The 23,564-nt window shown below is 39.8% G+C and overlaps 1 protein-coding gene across 12 annotated transcripts in view; it reads left to right on the top strand.

Annotated features, from left to right (window-relative positions):
* The window catches only part of DIP2A (DIP2 acetate--CoA ligase A), an 88,761-nt gene extending 67,381 nt beyond the window's left edge, over positions 1–21,380 (top strand). For 5 of the 12 annotated variants that reach the window (XM_015867746.3, XM_015867743.3, XM_032445874.2 and 2 more), the window contains 18 exons: positions 864–978; positions 2,103–2,304; positions 2,832–2,941; positions 3,080–3,160; positions 6,028–6,151; positions 6,951–7,072; positions 7,397–7,508; positions 7,764–7,873; positions 8,367–8,497; positions 11,360–11,528; positions 11,948–12,118; positions 14,007–14,036; positions 15,175–15,236; positions 16,203–16,260; positions 16,704–16,778; positions 17,414–17,588; positions 18,580–18,703; positions 19,403–21,380. In XM_015867746.3, the coding sequence (XP_015723232.2) occupies positions 864–978; positions 2,103–2,304; positions 2,832–2,941; positions 3,080–3,160; positions 6,028–6,151; positions 6,951–7,072; positions 7,397–7,508; positions 7,764–7,873; positions 8,367–8,497; positions 11,360–11,528; positions 11,948–12,118; positions 14,007–14,036; positions 15,175–15,236; positions 16,203–16,260; positions 16,704–16,778; positions 17,414–17,588; positions 18,580–18,703; positions 19,403–19,655 (2,224 nt within the window). In that variant the 3' untranslated portion in view covers positions 19,656–21,380. Of the gene's footprint in view, positions 1–863; positions 1,010–1,871; positions 1,960–2,102; positions 2,305–2,831; positions 2,942–3,079; positions 3,161–6,027; positions 6,152–6,950; positions 7,073–7,396; positions 7,509–7,763; positions 7,874–8,366; positions 8,498–11,359; positions 11,529–11,947; positions 12,119–14,006; positions 14,037–15,174; positions 15,237–16,202; positions 16,261–16,703; positions 16,779–17,413; positions 17,589–18,579; positions 18,704–19,402 lie in introns of those variants that run through there. The other 7 variants (XM_085553767.1, XM_015867745.3, XM_085553766.1 and 4 more) reach the window with 4 other exon arrangements.
* Positions 21,381–23,564: the final 2,184 nt, after the last annotated feature.

The raw sequence follows: 23,564 nt of genomic DNA, 5'->3' as shown, positions 1-23,564 counted from the left end.
TGTGCAGGAAAGGTGACATGAGATTGTAGTAATGCCAAATAAGAATTTGACCATCCCTGCTAATTTTAAGTGTGTGTTTAAAACTCCTTTTAAAACTTCTCTTGAGAAAGTCAAATTAGTCTTGACTGGGAATATAAAATATATCTCCCCTTTGTCCCCTTGAGCACTGTCACGCAGAGTGGCCTAGGTAAGACCTTTGAAGCATGTTCTAAAGAACAAAGTAGAAATGTCGAGACAGCTCAAGGAGTTTCAGGGAGTGTACATGCTGTATCAGTAGCCTGTCAGCTTTTCATTAAGTTCAGGTATTTTTCTTTTGCAGCTGCGGTGATGATGTAGAACTGTTACCATTACAAAGTCCAGCTTTCTTTGTTTCTGCATTGCTAGTTTAATTCACTTATCATAAAAATAATGGCAGTACCTAGTTAAGACATGATTGATATTCTTTCCAAGAAGCTGCAGGCCTAAAACTAATTTACAGAGGGGAGAAAGCATTTTCAGTGCATATGCTGCTAATTTAGCACAGTTGTTATCTGACAAGGGAAATAAAGTGTGTAGAAGCAAGAAGTTTAGTGTACATGATGGAGTTAAATAGGGAAGACTTGCACAGACCCCACATGTATGGAATCTGCCTGTGTTAAACACACTGGTGACTGTAGCATCACTTAGCCCTCCACCGTAAATATGTGACAGAAATGAACCTGCATTTGTTCTGAATGAGCAGTTTTGTGGTGATGTGGCATGAAGGATGCTTGTATGCACTGAAGCACTGCTACTGAAGACTACAGTCATTTCCATGTTATAATAATCCATGCTATGTTCATCATATGTTGCATCTCATCATTCTTCTGTCCTTTGCCTTACAGGATAGCAGTTTTTTCTGTGACGGTTTTGCATGATGATCGAATAGTGCTTGTTGCAGAGCAGCGCCCTGATGCATCAGAGGAAGATAGTTTTCAGTGGATGAGCAGGGTTCTACAGGTAGTCAGATCTGTCCTTTCTCTCTTTCCAGGTGAATAAGGCTGATGTATGAGATGAGAATCTTAAAGCATCTATTTTCCATAGGAAAAATCTTCCAGTGTAACTAGAGTTAACGATAAGCTGACTGCTGAATATATTTCAGAGCTGACAGTTAACAAAAAATCTGTAAAAAGTAAGACTTTGTTTCAGAATGGTTTTGAACTTAATATTACTACAGTGATAGTTTCTGTTTGTTTTAATTCTACATATATCTACCAATTTCATACTGGCTGGGAGAGTTAAGCCTGAAAAAGTTTAAGGGTATTTAGTGTTGAGTATCAAAACAGATGCTAAAATCTAAGTCACTAACATCCTTATTGTAGATCACCAGTGGTAAGCATTGGATCTTTTTTGCCTTGCTTTATGCATTGTGCTTCTCTGGTGGGGCAGAGAGGAGGAGAGTACTCATAGCTGCATTTAAGGATTTGGGAATGAATTGAGCAGTCATATGGAAGTGAAAAGTGAGGGTCTTCTTTTGGAAGAAGGCTGTAGGGGGAACAAATGTTGGGACGGCCAGAGAGAAACTTAAGTAAAGAGACCTCATAAGTGTAAGACAGTAATTATGGTTTCTGTCCAGTTTCAGTTTTGTAATTTTTTGGAAGGGAATACCTGGTAATAAGGTGCTTTTCTCATGAGAAAATATCGTTTCTGTTTTAAGAGGTGTCTTAGCTAAAAGAGACGATCAAGTTTTAGACAGCAGGATGTTTTCCTTCCTGTTTTTGCGGTTTTATGTTCTACTGCACTTCTGTGATTGTGCCATACATAATAAATTTGCTGTGATATAGTTTTGGCTTTTTAAAATCTCTGCACTTTTTGCCCACTTTTAAGAGATTTTCCTAATCCCTGATGTGCAGGTGGCATCCCCTTGATAGAGTGCACAAGCCAAAGTCCTGGGTCTGCTCCTGCTCCCATTGAAGTCATGGCACAACTTCTATGAGTTCAGTGAGTGCAGAATTGGACCCTTTATTTGCAAATTGTGGTGCAAGTAAAAATTTTAATGTTATTAAGTGACTTGAATTCTAATTCTTGCTTTATCTGCATCCCAGCTGACAGTGTGCATTGTATTTTTTTTCTTCTCTATCAAGGCAATTGATAGCATTCACCAAGTGGGCGTCTACTGTCTTGCCTTGGTGCCAGCCAACACTTTGCCAAAAGCACCACTTGGAGGAATTCACATTTCAGAAACGAAGCAGCGCTTTTTAGAGGGTGCACTGCACCCTTGTAATGTCTTAATGTGCCCACATACTTGTGTTACTAACTTGCCTAAGCCTCGACAGAAACAACCAGGTGAGTCAACCAGAACATGATCTGCATGTCTCTTTCTGGCAGCACATGTAGAGAATGCCCCAGTGGCGGTGTGACAGCTCAGGGCCTTGCATATTGGATGGCTGTATAATGCCTAAGTTAGCAGAACTAGTGGTTTTGTCAGAGCAGCCCTGTGCTCAGTGCGAGGATGTTATTGTCTGCCTTTAATCCCATGTAATGCAAGGGCAGCCAGCATGTACCAATTTCATGAGTCCATAGCTATATAGTAAATTGTCCCTGTGCTGGCCAGTTTGCAAAGACAGTCCTCATCCATGCTGCAGCTCTTGCAGGAAAACTGGAGTGCAAATAGACCGCAGTTTACTGAAAGAGTACTAGGCTGGTTTAGTGTGCCACATTATCCTCCTCTCTCTTTTTCTGTAGAATATTATCTTTCTTTTTACTTTCCATCTTTTCCTATCTATATTCCATGTGGATTTTGAAGTAATGTGCAGAATGAATTGTTGATAACTGTGTGTTCCTTATATTTTTTTTTTTTTTTTTGAATGCAGATGTTGGTCCTGCTTCAATGATAGTAGGAAACCTTGTTGCTGGAAAGAGAATTGCACAAGCCTCAGGGAGGGATGTTACCCAGCTGGAGGATAACGATCAGGCAAGAAAGGTAACACAAGTGTCCAAGCAATATTAAACATTTGAATTGGTTTCTTCCAAGCAAGCAAAGAAGAGTCATGGTATTCTGCTGAAACTAAGCATGGGGCATTTTTAATAAACCTTACTGTTTTCAATCCATCTTTTTCAGTTCCTGTATTTAGCAGATGTTCTTCAGTGGCGAGCTCAGACAACTCCAGATCATCCCCTCTTCCTGCTATTAAATTCCAAGGTGAGATGCAGGTTACATCTTATTTTGAGATCAAGGTCAGCAAACTATTGTCTGGATTCTAAGAAAATAGCATCTAGAATTCTTTTTCCTAGAATGCTTTAAGTTATTTTGATGTCATGATTTTGAATTGAACTTAAATCATTGCTATTTAGCAAGTAGTGTTAATTCTTCTACATCTGGAATTGTAGTCTGTATCTGGAATTGTATCATACATTCTGCATTTCTGGCTTCAGAACAGATCAGTGACAAGTGATGTCCCTCTGGGGTCAGTGCTGGGACCAGTGTTCTTCTTAATATCTTCATCAGTGACACTGACAGTGGAATTGTGTGCACCCTCAGCAAGTTTGTGGATGACACCAAGCTGTGAGGTGCAGCCAACATATCCATCCTGAGGGACCTAGACAGGCTCAAGCAGTGAGCCCAGGAAAACTTCATGAGATTCAACAGTGCCAAATGCAATGTCTTGCACTTGGGTCATGGCACGCCCTGCTGTCAGTACCAGCTGGGCATCAAAAGCATGCTGTAAAAGTCTTGAGAATACTGGTGGATGGCAGCTGGACATGAGCCGGCAGTGTGTCCTCACAGGCTAGAAAGCCAACCATATCCTGGGCTGCATCGAAAGCAGCACAGCCAGCAGGGCGAGGGAGGGGATCTGCCCCTCTATTCTGTGCTGTGTGACCTCACCTGAAGTACTGCATCCACATGTGGAGTCCTCAGTACAGGAGAGACACGTACCTGTTGGAGCACCTGCAGAGGAGGGCCACAAAAATACTACAAGGGATGGAGCACCTTCCTACGAGGAATGGCTCTGAGAGCTGGGGCTGTTCAGCGTGGAGAAAAGGGAGACATGAGAGCAGCCTTTCAAAGGCTATAAGAAGGGGACAGACTCTTTAGAAGGGTCTGTTGTGGCAGGACAAGAGGAAATGGCTTCACACGGAAAGAGGGGAAATTTAGATTGGATAGAAGGAAGAAGTTTTTTACAATAAGGATGGCGAGGCACTAGAGCATGTTGGTCTACATCAATCTACACTTGTGCTGTACTGTATCACAGTGAGATGTCAAATGGGTTTTCGGAAGGTATAGCAGCAATGTGGGAAAGTAAGGGATTTGGTAAGTGAGGTTTTGGAAGTAAGGAGTTTGACTGTTTCATTCAGGCAAGCAGAATGGTTTAGGGCATGTTTTAAGGTTCTGACTTGTCTCTTGAGACCTCCTTTTGCAGACAAAACTGTTTTGTTATGTTTAAGTGCCATATAATTTATATGGCACTTAGTATCTTTATATCTTTCATGGTAAAGAGGGAAGTTTTCTAGTATGGAGAAGCCCCTTTCTAGGTCATTTTGTTCAGGCAGATTTTACCTTTAACAAGGAGACTGAAAAAAAGGCAGTACAGAATTTAAACACAAAGAAATTATCTCCTGGTGAACACATGCCTTGAATAGCTAAGTCTAATAAGCTTGCAGTGCTAAACGTCAGTGTTTTTACCAGTCCCCATGAGAAACCCTTCAATTTTATACTTTTTCATGTCAGTATTTCTTTGCCAAGTCCTTCAGCTGTGAATGTTCCCATCTCAGCAACACACTCACCTAATTTTACTGTTCTTACTGTGCATGCCTCCAGCTTGCAGTCTTGCTCTTTAACAAGTTTCCTTAGTAAAACTGAGCAGGGTGTCAGTACCTGCATCAGACTAAGCTTTGGATTTGACAGCTTGAGCACCTTGTCTTGGACTTGAAACTGAGTACTTATGTAATAGAAATTTGCTGTGATGGTCCTTGTCTGTGTGGTGGGAGGCTTGATTCAGTCTCTTTTTCCTTCTGATGTGGTTGTCCCATCACTTTTTCTTGAGTCAAAGTTTAGTCTCAGAAGCAGACATACATCCTAACCTTACAGCTTTGAGGGTAAGGCGCCATTTCCTAGACCGGGTGGCAAAAGGGTCTTTTCATTCTTCATGCGAAAAACTAGGTGAAGCCTTTAGTAAACTCCATGCCATTTTGGGAATACCTCAGAAGAAGAAGAATTTAATTGCTTTTCATTTGAGGTTTTTGGCAAGTGCATACCAGCTATCATTATGTTCTAGAAGCTCTGTGGTTAAACAAGATTTTGTGCTTGTTATTTATTATTTTGTTGTGAGTTTAGAGACACCATTAAGGTTGGTGGTCTAGTTAAGTTCCATCAGAGCAGAAATCTGTGGGCTCTGCTGTGTGCACAATATCTGAATGCTTAGTGTAGACGTTGGTTTGGACCAACAACTCTGAAACTGATTATGTGGGTTCCTTTCTTCCTCTTTTCCACATGATAGAATGATAATATTTACAGTCATTACCAATCTGCCGAGAAGGTAGTAGGAGATGTGGAAACAGAATAAGAAACTGTTGAATGATCAGAAAGCACCATAATCAGCATAGCACCAACAGGTTGAAAAATGATTGATTGATTGATTGATTGATTGATTGATTGATAGCTTTCTCTAACCCACCCTCACACTCTGGAATGAAACAAAGCTCATGCAGTTCTTCACTTGCTGCTCAAACTTTATGGCTGTTTTTTTGGTTCCTTGGACTTTAAATGTTAAACATTTGCAAGGTGTTAATTTTGCAATATTGGATAAATTTAAAAATTGCTTTGCTGTCTGATGGCAAGATAGTATGTGTAAAGTTCTCTACGATGTTAAAAGTTCACGTGGCCAGCAGAATGGTTTGCAAAACATCAGGCATATTTTGACAGAGTCTTTAGATCCATTTGCTGTGTTGTTAAAATAGCTGCAATGAGAAGAAAATACGATGTCTGTAGCATGTACTTTATTCAGTGCTGAAAATGTTCCCTGCAAAGTTTTCTGGAGAGTTTCCTGAAGTTGCCTCTGTTGTGTGCAGGGCACTGTAGCTAGCACTGCATCGTGCATGCAGCTGCACAAGAGAGCAGAGAGAGTGGCAGTTGCACTAATGGAGAAGGGACGACTGAATGTTGGTGACCATGTAGCCCTGGTTTATCCTCCAGGTAAGGCAATACTAAACAGCAAAAATCACAAGGAAAGCAACAGCTCTTGGCCAAGGCAAAGCCTTCCAACATCCACTTAATATCGTGGCATATGGCAATGACTTAGTATTTCAAGGAAGAGAATTCCTCTTTTTCTACTAAACTGCTTCTCCAAATGGCAAACTGAATTTACCAAACATTTGATGTAACCACTCTGGATGTCTGGACAATTATGCAACATTTGTTTGGTCAGGGTGTAAAATTCTGGATTTCCAATTCAGAGTATGGAATAAAAATGTAGTTGGATAGTTAGATGAGTGTTGTCAGTGCTGATCTTCTTCATGAGCACCTGTTCTTTTCTGAATGACTTCAAACATGAAGTTAGGACCTCAGACTTGCATTATTACTGTGTATTTATGAGCATACTTCAAGAAAAAGTAACGTTCTGTGAAAACAGAATGACTGCATATTCTGTAGTTAAAATGTGAGGAAATGCCTTTTAGAAGATTCTGTGTCGTCTTCAGTAACTGTACCTTCCAGTACCCTATTCTGTTTAACTACTTTCTTTATGCTACCTATCCATGAAAATAAATTCCTACAAATTCAAAGTTTGTAGACTTTAAGTACTTCTTGCTAACTCTCAAATGCAAACTATTTTAACTTACAGAACTGGGCAGGACCAAGAACGGCCTATTAACAGACCTTTGTGACAAGTACTTACATCTTAATAAAGCTTTTCAGAGCATATTTTTATTTTGATGAAAGGATTTGGCCTTTTGTTCTGATGACATTGCATTTGTTTCACAAATAATTTCTACAGGAGTGGACTTGATAGCAACTTTCTATGGCTGCTTGTATGCTGGCTGTATACCTATCACCGTTCGCCCGCCTCATCCACAGAATCTTGCTACCACTCTGCCCACTGTCAAAATGATCGTAGAGGTATGTGTAAGGCACTTCTGTTTCAATGCTTCTGGTGGGCATAGGCCAGTTGGTGCAGGTAGTGACATTGCCAGGTGAGTTATTTTGCCACTGACAATGTAAAACAAGCTAGAAAAGAAAAATTAGTGTGCAGTGACTGGGGCAGTAATTACTTTTCTTTTTTAACTAGTTTAAAATACCATTTCTGCTGTTGTAAATTATATTGCTTTGCTTCTGCTGTTTTTCTTCATGTATTCAGCTTACCAGTTTTCTTCTTCAGATAGATATGAATTTGCTGAGTTTATAAGTAGTTTCAGTGTTTTTGTTTGGCTGGTTGGTTTTCAGGTCAGTAAGTCTGCATGTATACTCACCACACAAGTGATAACGAAACTGCTGAAATCCAAGGAAGCTGCAGCAGCTGTAGATATTAAGACATGGCCCACGATTTTGGATACAGGTACAGAATGTTTGCCCACTAGCTAACAGGAAATGTCAATAGGTTGGAGACTTGTTCCACCTGTTATACTGTAGCTGTCTGATTGAATGAATCTCTCTTGCATTATATTGACATAGCTGTCCAGAAACTGTAGAAGCATCCAGTGTTAATGCTATAAATACTACAATGCTGTAATGATGTGAAGATAACAGTTGCCCCGTTGTCTCTTTCCAAACTGATTATCTGATACCTTCTCTTTTTATATATTTTAAATAGATGATATGCCTAAAAAGAAGCTGGCTAATATTTTCAGACCTACATCTCCAGATATGTTGGCATATTTGGACTTCAGTGTGTCAACCACTGGTATATTAGCAGGAGTCAAGGTAAAGTAACTGAAGGGAGATGGCTGTTTTAATTTCCTTAAATATTGGCATATTTGCATTTATTTTTCCAGCCAGAGAATAAATACAAAAATAAGAATGAATCATTTTGGTCATTAAAAGACTTATTTTAAGATTTGCACGACATCATTGCATTTGCATGATGCATTTTGTAAGTGTTCAGTCTTATCTGGTTGTATGTGAGGAGTCCTTGAGGAGACTAATGAGAGGGTGTTTGCTCTGAGGTTCACAAATGCTCTCATTTGTGGTTTATCACAGAGCTGGTAGATGTTATTTGACATCATTTGGCTGCGTGGCAGATGTCACTTATCAATAACCTGAAAATGTGGATTTGTATCTCTTTCCTATTTGAAAGATGCATAAAAAAAAAGATTTCCTGTTTCCACATCCTCTACAGCAAACAGTTCTGTCAGTTATTAAACACGATGCTTTTCTATAAAGAAGTCCTAAAAGAGAGTCTGATTTCCTCTTACAGATGTCGCATGCAGCTACAAGTGCCTTATGTCGCTCTATAAAGCTACAGTGTGAGCTGTACCCTTCACGACAGATTGCTATCTGCCTTGACCCCTACTGCGGTTTGGGGTTTGCACTGTGGTGCTTGTGCAGGTATGTTGTTTGAATCACAGGTTTTCACACTTGTCCTTGGCTTCCTCTTCACTTCTGTAGAAGCCACCCTACAGTGGGTGAGACTGTAGGAGTAAGCTGTTAACTTTTTGTAGGTATTTCATAGCAGCACACATTTGTTGGTCATTTAAGTCAGCCAGTTACTTTTGAGTAACTTCAGTTGTGCAAGTGTAATTAATTAAATACAGAATTCAAGGGGAAAACAAAGGGACTTTGTTGTCTGTTTCACTTTGATTAAATAAATACTTTTAAATTCTTTGAGGATAAACTGTGTCTTTCAACAAGAGAATTAAGGCATTGATTGCAGAATTGGTATTATGAAATAACAAATACTATAATAAATAAGGAAGCAATTAGGATTACTTAAAATGAATGAGAGCTGACTTGACTCAGTCAGATAACTGCTCCAATGCAATAAATCTTACACAGAAGCAAAGTTCTTTGTTTTCTGGTCTTTTAAAACGTTCCATTTGCTTTAAGCAATCTGAAGGTTTAGGTATATAATCATTTAGCTGCCTCACCGAAAATGTGAAAACTGAATATGAAAAGTTATTTCATAAACAGAAGGTTACATTTACTGTAATTAACCTGCTTCTTCCCTCTCTAATGTCCCAAACTGGGAAGGGAGTAGACTGAAGGACAAGAAAAAATTACCTTTGGTAGCACTTGATAGTTTATGCTGTCCATAAAATGAGGCAGGGTGGCAGGAGAAGAAACCTCAGAGATGGGAGAAACAGCATCTGTGTATGGACGTATACAAATACTTCTAAGGAATGGAAGTTCGTGAGTGAGATGCCCTCTATACAAGAGTTAATGTAATACATGTTTAATGTGAGTTGTTGCTTTGTTTCTAGCACCAATTTTGTGAGGCTGTCCTATCATGGAATGGTTTTATGTTTAAATTAAAAAGAAACTGTATAAAATACAATAAAAAGAACCCAAGCCGTTATACCTCCCACTGCAAACATACATTGACTCTCCGTGGGTGAAATGGTGATCGTGTCAAACTACTTGTTAAAAACAATTAGAGATGCAATTATTTTTTAAGCATAAACTATATTATTCATATAGAGAGGGGTGTTACTAAGGTAAATATATTATGTTAGAGAGGGGCGCTTCTGATTTTCTTAGTAGTAACTGATCTACAAAACATGTGGTATTTTGAGACTGTATGGCCATGCGTTTGCTGTCTTGAAATGCCTAAATAATATTAAGAAAAAAATACTAGAAGGTGGTGTGATCCTGAATGGGACTTTCTGTCCACACACATTAACTGATAGCAAGTCAATTATTTCACACGAACACTTCAAAAGTGACAGACCTGTGGTAGAGGTTGGAAAATTCCAGTAAAAAACTTGAGTGATGCAATATATGTGTTGAAGATGCATTGAACTCAAAGAAAAATATAAGAATGTTCAGTTCGTCAACCAAAATCTGTAACTGTAATAATGTCTCAAAAAATACCACATTTTTGGTGTCAGTAGTCGTATGAACATTTTCTGGCTCTGCTTCTTAGCACTCGTGAACTGAGATACCTGAGATTTCACTTGGCAGAAAAGTGCAAGATGATGGCATTACTAGAAGGAATTGGAACTTGTGTGTAATTGGGAAGCAACGTGAATGGGAAAGTGAATGCCCTTAATGCTTCAGAGGTGACCTACAGTATTTTAAAGCAGTTAGTGGAGCAGTTGCACTTTTCTTATGGTTAAATTTGGTATGTTCTTTTTTGTGCGTACTTTGCTTTAGCTGGGAAACCCTGAAAGACTTGTTACTCCTTTCTAACTTGAAGCTTTTCTGATAGGAGGAGGTTTGTTTGCACTTTTTTCACACAATCCCTGTGTGAAACCATCTAAGAAAAGTAACTTCAGCATTCTGGATTTTACTCTTACCCTCAATTTGAATATTACTGATGAAAATGACAACTCCCCAGCTATGGTTTGCCAGGAAGGAGGCTAATTTTAAAGATACGAGATATTAAATACTTCCAGTTGCATCACTGCTTGCCATTTTTTCTCATCTATCTGCTAGCTCCATGCAGAAATATCTTTCCTACCAAATATCTTCTCCAGGGAGACTGAGAGAAGTGCTTTTGCTGGAGGGCAGCACAAGTGGCACATGCTGCCAGGCAAGCAGTCTGTGCTGGGCAGTGGGCATTGTGGAGGGGATATGAGACAAGTGAGCAGAGGCAGGGAGTGAGGGAGTGTGTTCCCCCCCATGAGGAGGTTGGGCTGTGGCTACTCCCTCAGCTCTGAGCCCACAGGGAAATGCACTGGGTGACACTGAGTCCCATGTCACAGCCCCACTCAGCCATGTCTTGCATGCAAACTGCAGCAGCCCAGTGCTGCTTTTCTCCCTCACACATGGTGGAATGACAGAATGGCATGAGTTATTTATTATACAAGTAGCAGTGTAAGGATGGTGACAGCATGCCAGCAACAAGCCTGGGGGACAGCACTGCAAGGGAAGCAGCCATGGGAGGAAGCTCTGCACAGATCGCAAAGGTTTGTGGCTTGGCACATGTATTCTTCCTCTCTCTCATAACTACAGTTTACATATATGGAAAAGAAAAGTTGCCTAAATGTCAAGGCATTGCCTGTAGTTCAGTGCAACTTGCAGCAAGACACAAGCACTGACCTTCAAATTTATGACTTAACTTTAACCCATTGTTCATAGCCAGTCGATCAGTTGAAAACCCAGTGAGACACTTCCTTTCTGTGGAGATTAGCTGAAATTGAAATAAATACCAAGCTCTCAGTTTTAATGCAATTGTTTGCTTCCCTTTGGCTTTATATAATATTCCACTATTTATGGTGGCTTGAAGTGCCTTTTTCTCCCTCTTCCTAGTGTATATTCAGGCCATCAGTCCATTCTTGTCCCTCCTCTGGAACTGGAGAGCAACGTGTCTCTGTGGCTGTCTGCTGTAAGCCAGTACAAAGTGCGTGTCACTTTCTGTTCTTACTCAGTGATGGAGATGTGCACCAAAGGGCTTGGGACACAGACTGATATGCTCCGGGTAAGTGAGTTTAACTGTTCAACACACTGACATACAAATGCATGTATCTTAGGAAGACCAAAACAAAAAAAAACAAAAAAGAGAAAACAAACATAAACCCTCGCCCCCTGCCCGCCCCACTCCAGTCCCACATCTGGCAGGTTTCACTGGTTTTCAAGTCCCTTCACATCAAAAGAATTGAATTGAAAAGATATGTAATCTTTATATAAGCTGTACGTACATGCTTATACACTCATTTATGTTTGAGGGAATGTCTTAACTGAGGTTTAATTTATTTGAGAAAGCACTTCTGCCTCATCTATTGTTGAATGAGTTCATGTTGATTATACTGGTGCTTTTAAGTCAGTTCCACAAATGTAAATTGACTGTTTCTAGAAGTGCTGATTTCAGGTTTAAAATGTATCATTTTCTGCATTCAGATGAAAGGAGTTAATCTATCCTGTGTGCGAACGTGTATGGTGGTTGCAGAGGAGAGACCAAGGATTGCATTAACACAGTCTTTCTCCAAGTTATTCAAAGACCTGGGTCTCTCTGCTCGCGCAGTGAGCACTACATTCGGATGCAGGGTCAATGTAGCAATTTGCTTACAGGTGAGATTAAACTGCTTATTCCTTACACTTGCACATGATGTCTCTAGGAACTTTATGGGAAGTCCTGTTCAGCTGTGTATATTCTTTTTCTAATGAACTGTATAGGCTACAACTCCATTGCTTGCTTGCTTCTTCACCAAGAAACTAGTTGTGGATTATGATAATTTCTCCTCTTTGTACATTTGCCTTTCTGTATGATGGATTGGCACTGTAAAATTTCTTCCCTCCCTGCTGTGTAGGAGCAGTACTAAAAATAGACAGATTCTTGTTCATAAACGTTAAATATTTAGAGGAACACAATTTCTGCTTTCGTGTGATGTACATTTTGGCTGTTAAAAAGTAGATTTATGAGTACTTAGAATTAACTAGAGTTCCCCAAGTAAGAATTCGTCATCTTAAAGACCAAGGGAAGGCTGACAGGTTTTTGTTTTGCTTTGGCTTTTAACTCTGAAATATCTCAAGAGAACATTATCCACATGCATATATCTGTCTCACCTCATGAGAGAGTTGGACTTTTCCCAGTTAAAGGTAACAAAGTGGAAGCTCTGAGATGGAGAATAGGCTTCTGTATTGCACATCCCTACCTCATAGACTGGAGACAATGGCCTGCAGTGTTCCAGACTAATCTTTGATAGCTGACATTTGGGTGTCATTCATAACTGTTCACTTAGTTTTCATGCGTACTGCAGGAGGTAAAACGTTCAGCACCCTCTAAATAATATAAAGAAATATGTCCAGAGGAATTTTATGAATTAGTAGAAAAAATGGGGGGGGGGGGGATAAATAAATAAATAAATAAATAAATAAATATGTGCAGGAGGATATAGATGAAATGAAGAAGACCATGCAGGAAGGACTCTAAATTCCTTGAACAGAATGTGTCAGATGCTGGGGGTCAAAGCACAGCTTTCTGAATGTCCTGACTGACAAAGAATTGTAAAAAACCATTTTGGATACTTGTTGTTCAAACTCTGCAAACTGAATAGAATGAGATCACTGTGTGGCCAGTTAAGAACTTCCTATGTGTGCTTGGAGGCACACACCTCTGAAACTGACCTAGGAGCAGCTTTCAGAATCTAGAGGACAGTCCTTTAAAACAAAACAGAGCAAAAAAAAAAAAACAAAAAAAACCTGTTGGCAGATTGTATCAAGAACAGCATCTGTTAATCACAAGCAGACAGATGTGATTCTTCAGTCTCTTTGACTGAGGAATGAAGCATCAACACTCTGCTTCATGCTAGTTTGTCGGGGGGTTTTTTAAGCTCTTCTTGCAGAAGAGTATTCCAGGAAAATTATGAAGAGTGTGGGGCTGCCAGGTATTTCAGCTTTCTCCTCATTTTATACTTTTGTATCTTTGCCTTTTCATTCTTAGATGTTTTCTTAGTTTCCTTTCCCTCTTTCTCTCATTATTGTAAAGTGACAATTGCACTGGACATTGATGAATTTGAATTCATAGATCGATAGCCAAAGTCATTTGGTATTTGGACAAATTAGCTTGCAAATAAATAGGTAACGACTTCCAACTTTACTGGGCTGGTCTACTTGAGATGAGAAGGTATTTCTGCAGTTTACTATTTAGATACATTCAGGTGGAAGAGGGATTAGTGATAAAACAGCAGGTGTTATGTACGATCTGCCTTAAACTTCTCATTTATTTACCAGGAGTTGCTTGTTTCCCAGTGACCCCCCCTCTAAATGCCAGGCTCTGTAGTAACCTGAAAGGAAAATTTTCTCCTCATTCTAAAGCAGTATGAGTTTTGTTTTCTGTCTTACTGTGTGTATCTCATGTCTCCAGTGCCTCTTTGTTTGTATTTTCTTTTTTTCCCTTTCTCTCCTTTTCAAACACTTTGATGGCCTCTGTTGCTTCTGTTTGTGGTCCCACTGTCAGCCAAACAGGCTGGGCAAGCTGGCTGAACAGGTATAGTGATGCATGTATGTGCTTGTCCTACAGTCAGTCTGGTCCGGTGGCATTACTCTATATAGGATGTGTCCTGTTGGAGGGAATTTTGATCTAACTGTTTGTTTCTGAACAAGTTTAGTGCATTTGGTATTTGTTGTTGTTGATTTTTTGATAAGAACACATGCAGCTGAAGTACGTAACCTCATTCTCGAGTAATACTGAGGTAAAGCAAGGATTGATGTTAATGTACGGTGTCTTTCTAAAGCAGAAAACCATAATGTGACAGCTTAGCAGTGCTACAGAAGGTGAAGGGAGTGCCATTATAAAGGCATTGTTGCAGTTTCCCAGCACCATGCTCTGGAGCTGATGACAAAGCAGCCTCATTTTAAAACACTTCAAAAATGAGAAGCTGTGTTAAATTTCCCTGCACAGGGGAGAATAAATGCTGGTCCTTGGGCTACTTTTTAGTTTAAATACACATTTCACAGTAGTTTAAAATTACCTGGAGATTAAGCTCTGATTGGGAGGATGAGGGAGAACCCACCAACAAAAACAAGTTCCCTGTTCCCATGTTGGGAAACGAATTTGTTTTAGGAGTCTGACCTCTCTTCAGAAGATTTATCCTCTGGCTGCAATAGAGGTCTGCATCTGTCTCGACTGTCACTTGAGAAGATAGGGGATGGTTAGAGGGTTTTTTCTTCAAAGTTAACAAAACTTATATGAAGTACAACAGCTGTGCTTTAAGAGAGAGGTCGTGTAGGTTTATGAGTGCATATAGTGTGCTTGCTATTTAGTGTTATTAGAGATGCTTAACAAAATATTGTAAACTTTTATTAATGAGTTAGCTGTATAAATACACGCTTTGCCTATGTGCTCGTTTACTGATTTCTGTTGATAAATTTACTAATTTCTATCCTAGAATTTCATTTCTTTTCTCAACACATTTCTGAAATGGGCATATAATTGCGTTAGACATCAGTGTTCTGTGGCAGTCGCTCTGGAGGGGGAATATTTTTACTGTGGTTTGGTAGATTAGGGCAGTACTTGATAAATGTCATTAAAAGGGGGAGAGGATTTTGTGGATTTACTTGTCTGTGAAAATGAAAACAGAATTTTCTGGCTTCTTTTGAATTTGTTACTTCCTTTGTATTCTTAGGGAACAGCAGGACCAGATCCAACAACAGTCTATGTAGACATGAGAGCACTTCGACATGACAGGTACAGATTGTGTTATGTTAACGCATTAACCATTAAATGACTGTAGAAAAGACAAACCATCCATGTTGTAACAACCCTTGTTTGTTGAAATATCCTGGGCAGCATCTAATCCCTCATCACTGAACTAAAAGGAACCTCCATCCAAGCAAATCCTGTGTATTAGAAGTGGTCTGACATTTCCTCCACATCATTTCTTGTTTTGCTCTTCCTTTCTAGACTCTCATTTAAATGACTGACTGCTCAGGCTCATTAGCTGTTACTTACATAGCCACACCGCCAGAAAAAGGTGACTGCCGGCTGTCTGCGTAGTGACAGAACTGCGGGAATAGTTGGCTGGGCAGGATTGCAGGATTACATTCCTCATATGGCTCAGTGCACAAAGCAGGGTCATCTTGAGGGCTTCATCAGGTTAATGAAGAGCAGGACCAGTTCAGTGTGAAAAATCTCCAAGAATGAGGACCTGTCTGCACTCTGGGTTCACATCTTGAGGATGACACCCAGCTCTGGAGATGTATTCCTTACTCTTGTTTCTCTTCTTATATCTTTTGTCCCTGGCCTCTTCTGATGGCATACAACTCAGAGTAATCTGGCATCATCTTCTCTGTAATTATCATTTAAATAGTGAAAAAGTATCACTGGCTTCCCCCTTAGACTTTTTTTCTACAGACCACACTGAATATAAAGTGCTGGTGAACTGCAGCATTAGAGCTTTGCTGGAATGAGTTACTAATCTCACTAGAGGGCAGAGCTTCTGATTCTTAGATGAAACGTCATACATGGGAATACTGATACTGAAGTATTGAAAAAAGCCAAAAACTCTTAACTGTTTTGTGCATAAGTGGCTGACATCATTATGGTTGTGTCAGTGCAGGATAGGATAACACTGTATATACTGAAACATGTCTGTTTTACTTCTATTTAAGTTAATGAATCTTTCTACAAATGCACTCTTTTTTATTTTCTCAGGGTACGTTTGGTAGAGAGAGGTTCTCCACACAGTTTGCCTCTTATGGAGTCTGGGAAGGTGAGAGTCAGAGCAATCTTTTTTCCTTAATACCCTTCTCTAGGTGGTGAACTGCTTCTCTGAGTACAGAATCTGTGCAACGAGAGGCTGAATATGCTTCATTAATCACAGTGTATCTAGGAGAGGCACTGGAGGGAGCATAAAATCAACAAGAGTTAAAATGAAGCAAGGCTTGAATGTGAAGTAATAGCTGGAAAAATCACCGACCTTTTCACAGAAAACATTTATCAGGCATTGAAGATCAGCTCTGCAGCTAAATACATGCTGCAAAATAGCAGCTTAGAGGTTAAATGATGGAACAACTGAGTTGGAAGAGATGGTTGATACCTATGGAGGGAAGAACTGTACAGACTGTTGACTTCTGTGGCTCTGCATTATTAACTTCCTTTTGATGAATTCAACTTTTATTAACTTCAGTTTTAAATATTTGTTTCCTGCTGAAGATCCTTCCAGGGGTGAAAGTCATCATAGCACACACAGAAACAAAGGGACCGCTGGGAGACTCACATTTAGGAGAGGTAAAGTTTTGATGCTGTATACTTTGTTTATCAGCAGTGATTTATTTAATCATATTTGATAAATGCATGTCTTATGTGGACAGCCACAGACATCTTAATGTGGCAAGGAAATGAACTGAGCAGAGAGTTAGAACTTCACATACTACTGTGAATATTCACATGGCTTTCTGAATCTTCTGCAAAAACATTATATGCTGGGACCAGATGATATTATTGAACTGGTTTGCATCTGATTGGTAGCTACAGGAGGCAGTGAAAACTTTGTTATCACTATAGCTCTGTCAGTGGATAGTAGTGGTGAGGTTTGCTGCTTGGTTTAATCAGTTTTTATATACATTTTAATTTGTGTGTATTAAAGTACCAGTCTTCTAAGAGATGATTGCAGGTTAACAGGTGTCCCATTCCAAATGCTAAGTTCATTTTTCCTCTTTACCTTTTCCAATGACAGGTATATAAAACTCATTTTTACTCCTTTTTTTTTTCCTGGTAATTTTCTATGAAGCAGAAATTATTTACTTTAATAAAGTGACCCCTGACATTTAAATCAATAAATTAAGCTGCTTGAGTCTGGCAAAATAACCTACGTTTATTTAGGAGTAGTTCCCCTATATTCTTCTCTTATTTTAATCCCCTAGATATGGGTGAGTAGTCCGCACAATGCTACTGGTTACTATACAGTGTATGGAGAAGAAGCACTGCACGCCGATCACTTTACTGCTCGCTTGAGCTTTGGAGATACTCAGACCATATGGGCTCGGACCGGGTACCTCGGCTTCCTGCGCAGAACTGAGCTTACCGATGCTAGCGGAGGTGAGAAAAGAACACATTCATAATGCCCTATTGATTTAGAAAGCAGGATCTTCATTTATTTTCACTTAGTCAAAGCAATATGGGCATATCTATTAGAAGCACTAGAGCCTTTCTACTTACTTTTTTCTCTGAACCTCCTTCCTTAAAGACAGAATTTGTTATTTCAGTGCTGACCCAGAGGATACTAATAATGCTAATTCATTCAGCAGCATTGGGACACACACAAATACCAGCCATTTCCCAGCCTTCCTGAGATAGAAAGTCTGGAGGAGTAACTTCCCCATATTTTTTCCAGTAAAGAAAGTAAGGTGTTCATTTCACTTTATTTTGTCTAATTTTGGGAGATGTACACAAATGGAAGAGAAGCTGCTCTATTTTCTTCTTAAACAAAGTATGGAATATGTGTAACTTCTGATTATCAGGCGTTAAAAGGAGGCAGTCTTTAAACATCTTAAGAAAACGAGTGTGAATGCTTAATTCTTATCGCTTATTAGCAATGTATCTGCAGTTGCTTGTGATTGCGCTTAAAAGAAGGGTGGTGTCAACATCCATAGTGTCTGTCCCACTCATCGATGCCACTGGATTCATGGCTATAGGGTTTGCAGAGTGTTCTCTGCATTAACTTAAGCTGGGAATGTTGGTAGCCTGAGAACAAGGGGTTAAGAGAAGGTAATAGTAGGAAACTGAAAATCTCCTGTTTATAGGAGTTCTTTGGTAAGAACTGTGGAACAAAATGATGTTTTAATAATGGATTTTGATTATTTTTATGAACAGAGATCACATTATGTAAGAAAAAAGGCAGAACCAAATGACCCCTAAAATCTTCTTTTAAATCAATAGACTGAAGCTAAATGACCTTGCAGTCCTCTTCTTTCCAAATGATAGAGCTCAATGCATTTAACAGTCTCGCTCCTAGGAAGCACCAAGAATGTTTTAGTACATTCTGATGTTCTGATCTGTTGATGTTTTCAATGTCTGTGCTCTATTGCAGAAAGACACGATGCCCTGTATGTAGTCGGCTCTTTGGATGAAACACTGGAGCTCAGGGGAATGAGGTACCACCCCATTGATATAGAGACGTCCGTAATAAGAGCACATAAGAGCATTGCAGAATGGTAAGAGGCACAAATATTTTTCTGTATCCTTTTGTATCTTCCAAAGCAGAAGGAGTCGATTTTTGCAGGACAGCGTGCCAGACTGAGAACCTGTAGAGTGAGCTCGCCAAAACCTTGCTTAGAAAATACAGCAGTGAGAGAAGCTAATTGAAATATAACACCCGTCTTGCTTCACTCAGATAAATAAGTAAAGCTCACACCTTTATCACAGTTTAAACTTTGTAATAGTCTAAAAGATGAAGAGATCCTTGTGAATGGGAATGCTTCATGTTGGATTCCATGGTGGTTGGAATACACATACTTGGATCTTGTAAATACATTCTCATTTCATACAAGGTTTGGCTGTAGGTCTTCTTCAGTCCCAAAGGAGACTGAAGGCTTTGTCTTCCCATTAATAATATCTAGATATGTATAAAGCATGCACATACTGAATGTGAAACTTTAATGGTTCCTATATTTTGTAGAGACAACAGAAAAGCAATTGGCATAGAATATCCTAAGAAGTTACAGCCTTGATATCTCTTGGTTTATACCTATTTTCTTACTATCTCATGGCTTTTTTTTCCCATTAATTAACTATATTGTTGAAGTCCATACAGTAATTATTTGCAATGAGTCTGTTTTTGGGATCTTCCTTTGACTAAGGTTTGTTGTTTTGTTTTGTTTTTCTCAACATTAATGTTCTTATTATGCCAACAGTGCTGTATTTACGTGGACCAATTTGCTCGTGGTAGTAGTGGAATTGGAAGGCTCAGAACAAGAAGCGTTGGACCTGGTTGCACTGGTAACAAATGTGGTTCTGGAGGAGCATTATCTCATCGTAGGTGTTGTAGTCATTGTGGACCCAGGTGTTATTCCTATCAATTCCCGTGGTGAAAAACAACGAATGCACTTGAGAGACGGATTTTTAGCTGATCAGTTGGATCCTATTTATGTTGCCTACAACATGTGAAAAAAGGAAATCACATCAAGGCTAAAGCACCAAAATCTAGATGCTGTCTGCATAGCATTTGAATTGATATGTTATGTTTTAAAGAACCATTGAAGACCTTAGAAAAATGGAGATATTAATCTTCACAAACTTTCATCTCTCAGATTGTTTGCTTTCATAAATCCATTATAACAGTTAGTGCTGTATTAGAAGTTACTGGAATTCTTGAAGGAAGCCTATTAGAACTATCATGGACCAATTTTTTGTTGTTGTTTTTTTACAATAATTATGAATGTCAGTACTTGATGCACTGCATAAAAGGACATGAGGCAGGGTGGGGAGCAAACACCAGATGTGACTCTTGGAAATAATATGGAAAGTTATGAGTATCCAGTTCAAGTTATCCCTACGTGTGATTGTTTGCAGTATATTGGCAGTATCTGGGTTGGGCCATAACTTTTAAGACTACACACATCTTTACCATTTTCTCTACTGTACTGAAAGGAATTTTGCACATATCTGAGGTTTAAAAATGCAGCCTTTGTATTTTAAATCACTGACTCATCCTTACTCAGAACAAATTCATTCCAGTCTTGAATTCAGTATAACAATTATGCTGCTGCTCAGCTTTTTTGTACCAAGCAAAAACAAATACTGCATCTGTAATAAGGTTACTTAGTGTGCCATGCTGAACTCTGTAATGCTATCAACTTTATAATAAAATATTAAATTAATACTCAATTTTAACTATTTGATGCGGGAGCCTTCACTGCTCTTGCTCTCATAACCTCACATTAAAGTTGCTTGTTTTAATGGTGTTAGCTGTTAATTACCGCCCTGCATAACACCAAGTATTTAAAAACTCATTCCAAAGCCAATAGTCCGAATCGTTTGTAGAAATGTTTACAAAGCATGACCTTACAATATGTTTTCCATTAATATCCTTTGCTAAAATGTACTATGGTGATTCTTTTTTTCCACCATGAGAAGAATACTCAGTGTTAGTTAGGTGGGTCTTTTTCGTTCCAATTCATCCTTTTAGTTGTATCTAGACAGACGTTTTTTGCTCCAGCTGAAATAGCCACGTGGCTGAGTCACACTTGGCTAAAAAAGGCTTCAGAGTTTCTGCCTGATCTAATACTGCAGTGAACCTAATGCAGAAAGGGAATGTGAAATTACTCAGATACTTGATGTATTTGAGGGTAAGGATGAGAGTAGCAAATAATTATTTTTATAAAGTTAATAAAGAGTTTGTGCTCCATTAGTGGTTTGGGTTTTTTTAAATATAATGCATGAGTTTGGCAAAAGAGCCAGGTTTTTCTGCAAGGCAATTCTGCCTGGATCAGTGCCTAAGAAAGATGGATGTTAGTCTCCTGATAAGAGAACATCAAGTGACTCTTTGACGAACAAACAGTAAATCTCCAACACAAAGCTTTCATATACAGTAGTTCTTTGCCCTCGTGGTGTTTGACTGTGGTGTATTATACAGCTGCATATGATGACTGTAATTATGTACAGAACCTGTGTAACTTATTGTCTAAGTACAGCAACCTTCAGCAGTGAGCAACCCCTGTAACACAACAGCTGGCAAAGAGGAAGAACTACCTAACCCCAATTTTAATGTCGTAGTTTTTTTAGCAGATAAAGCATTGTAAGATTTTTGTATTGATATGGTTGACAGTGAGACAAGTTGCCTTGTAAGATTTAAAAGAAAAGCACATTAAACATTTCAGAACAGCTCTTGAACATCTGACTTCATGTATGTTGGCTTCTGGACCAAAACCTGGTTTCTTTACAGTACACAGTTTTCACCTGTATTTTGAGCAGTGCAGTGCTCGAATGCCCTGACCATTACAGTACAGTGGGTAAGGCCAGGTAAATCTGGTTGCAACATCTGTTAGAGGGAATGAAGTGAAGTCAGATCACCCTCTGAAATGCTGACACTTTCTTCTGAAGTGTATTTTTCAGCTTAATGTACAGAGGGAGCAGGAATATGCTTCGATGTCCTTTAGGAGAGAAGACTGTGCTGCAGCTTGCAATGTGAACTATTAAACATACAGGAGATGTGATCCAGTGCTTTGTGTGCATGATTGCTTTACACCATCCTTCTCTGAGGGCTGTGAAAGTCCACATTTGATATTTGTGTGGGGGACGGGGGGGGAAAGTATTTTTGATTTTAAGTCTGTTATGTAGGTTAGTTTTTGTGCTCTGAGTATATGAAATCTTCCTGAATGCTTCTTCCTCCATTAGCAAGACGAAGGATATTTTCTTCTAGATATGCTAGCAGCTCCCAGTAAGATTTGCACCTGTGTAGAAGAAGCGTGTTCTTTCAGTGCTGGTGATTTTGTGTCTTGTCAGAGAGGGTTCCCTTTTACACAGATGTGCTGTGCCTATCATTATCTGGGATGAGAGATAAAGTGCAGATTTCATAGAATGATAGAATGGCTTGGGTTGGAGGGGACCATAAAGATCATCTGGCTCCAATCACGGGCAGGGTTGCCAGCCACTAACCACATCGGGCTGCCCAGAATGCCTCCCAGTCTGGTCTTGAATGCCTCCAGGGATGGGGCATCCACAGTCACTCTGGGCAACCTATTCCAGTGCCTCACCACTATCTGAGTAAAAAATGTCTTCCAAACATCTAACCTAAATCTCTCTTTTAGTTTAAAGCCATCCCCCTTCTCCTATCACTATGTCACCTCCACTTCTCCTGTTGCTGTCAGATCATGTAAAACGTTGGTCCTCCCTCCTGTTTGCACATTATCTTCAAGTACTGGAAGGCCAAGATGAAGTCTCCCCAGCCTTCTCTTCTCCAGGCTGAACAAGCCCAGTTCCCTCAACCTTTCTTTATAGGAGAGGTGCTCCAGCCTTCTGATCATCTGCATGGCCCTCCTCTGGACCTGCTCCACATCCTTGCTGAAGACCCCAGGTTTGGACACTGTACTCCAGATGGGGCCCTTAAGGGCAGAGAAGAAGGAACAGTCACCTCCCTCTCCCAGCTGCCACCCCTCTGTTGATGCAGCCCAGCACACAGTTGGTCTTCTGGGCTGCAAGCACACACTGCTGGCTCATGTCTAGCTTTTCATCCTCCAGAACCCTCAAGTTCTCCACAGAGCTGATTTCAGTGTGTTCTTATCATAGAATCATAGGGTTGGAAGGGACCTACAAGATCATCTAGTCCAACTGTCCTCCCACTGGAGGAGAGCACTGATCTCAAGCCCAACCTCTGGGGTACACCATTTGTGACTGGCCATCATGTAGACAAAGAACTGTTGACAACAGCTCTCTTGCTATGACCATCCAATTCTTTATCCAGTGATTAGTCCAGCCTTCAAATCCTCCAATATAGAAATAAGGCTGTGGCGTGGGACCATAATATAGGGCGTGTGCACCAAAGCTGCCCCTGGCTGTCATTTCTCCAGTGTTTAAAGTCTGAGTCTGTTAAACATTTCAGCTCCCTGCTGCCATATTTTCTCCTTTTACTTCACTTGTAGTATTGATGGCAAGTAGTTCTTATTTCAACAGAGCATTTAATATGAAGAAACTATCTGCTGGTGCCCTGTCTGATCAGTCCTCATTCATTGTCTTTACACGTCCTCAGGTCTGTACAGTCTGTACCAGTGGTGGACATGGCTGGAAGTGAATAGTATGAGGAAGTGATGAGGATGTCAGAAACGTAATGGAAGTAACTTGGATGTGCACTACCTTAGGATAGCAAAACCTCCTTTTCAGTTATTGGTGGAGCACAAGATGGCAATTGCAGACTGATAGGTGATGGGAGCTGAAAGAGAACCCCAGGTAAATGAACTGGCTGCCTATGTGAACTTCAGCGGTGCTCCGAGGCTGTATCCTCAACCTTTGACAACTCAAAGCAGCCACAAAGTGTACAAAGCCCGGAGACAAAAGGATTCATTTTTCACCAGAACCGCA

This window comes from Coturnix japonica, chromosome 7, assembly GCF_054131305.1.
Source record: "Coturnix japonica strain WE chromosome 7, WE-NBRP24, whole genome shotgun sequence".
Taxonomy (NCBI): domain Eukaryota; kingdom Metazoa; phylum Chordata; class Aves; order Galliformes; family Phasianidae; genus Coturnix; species Coturnix japonica.
The sequence above is the reverse complement of the archived record's forward strand: the minus strand, read 5'-3'. Positions and strand labels throughout refer to the sequence as shown.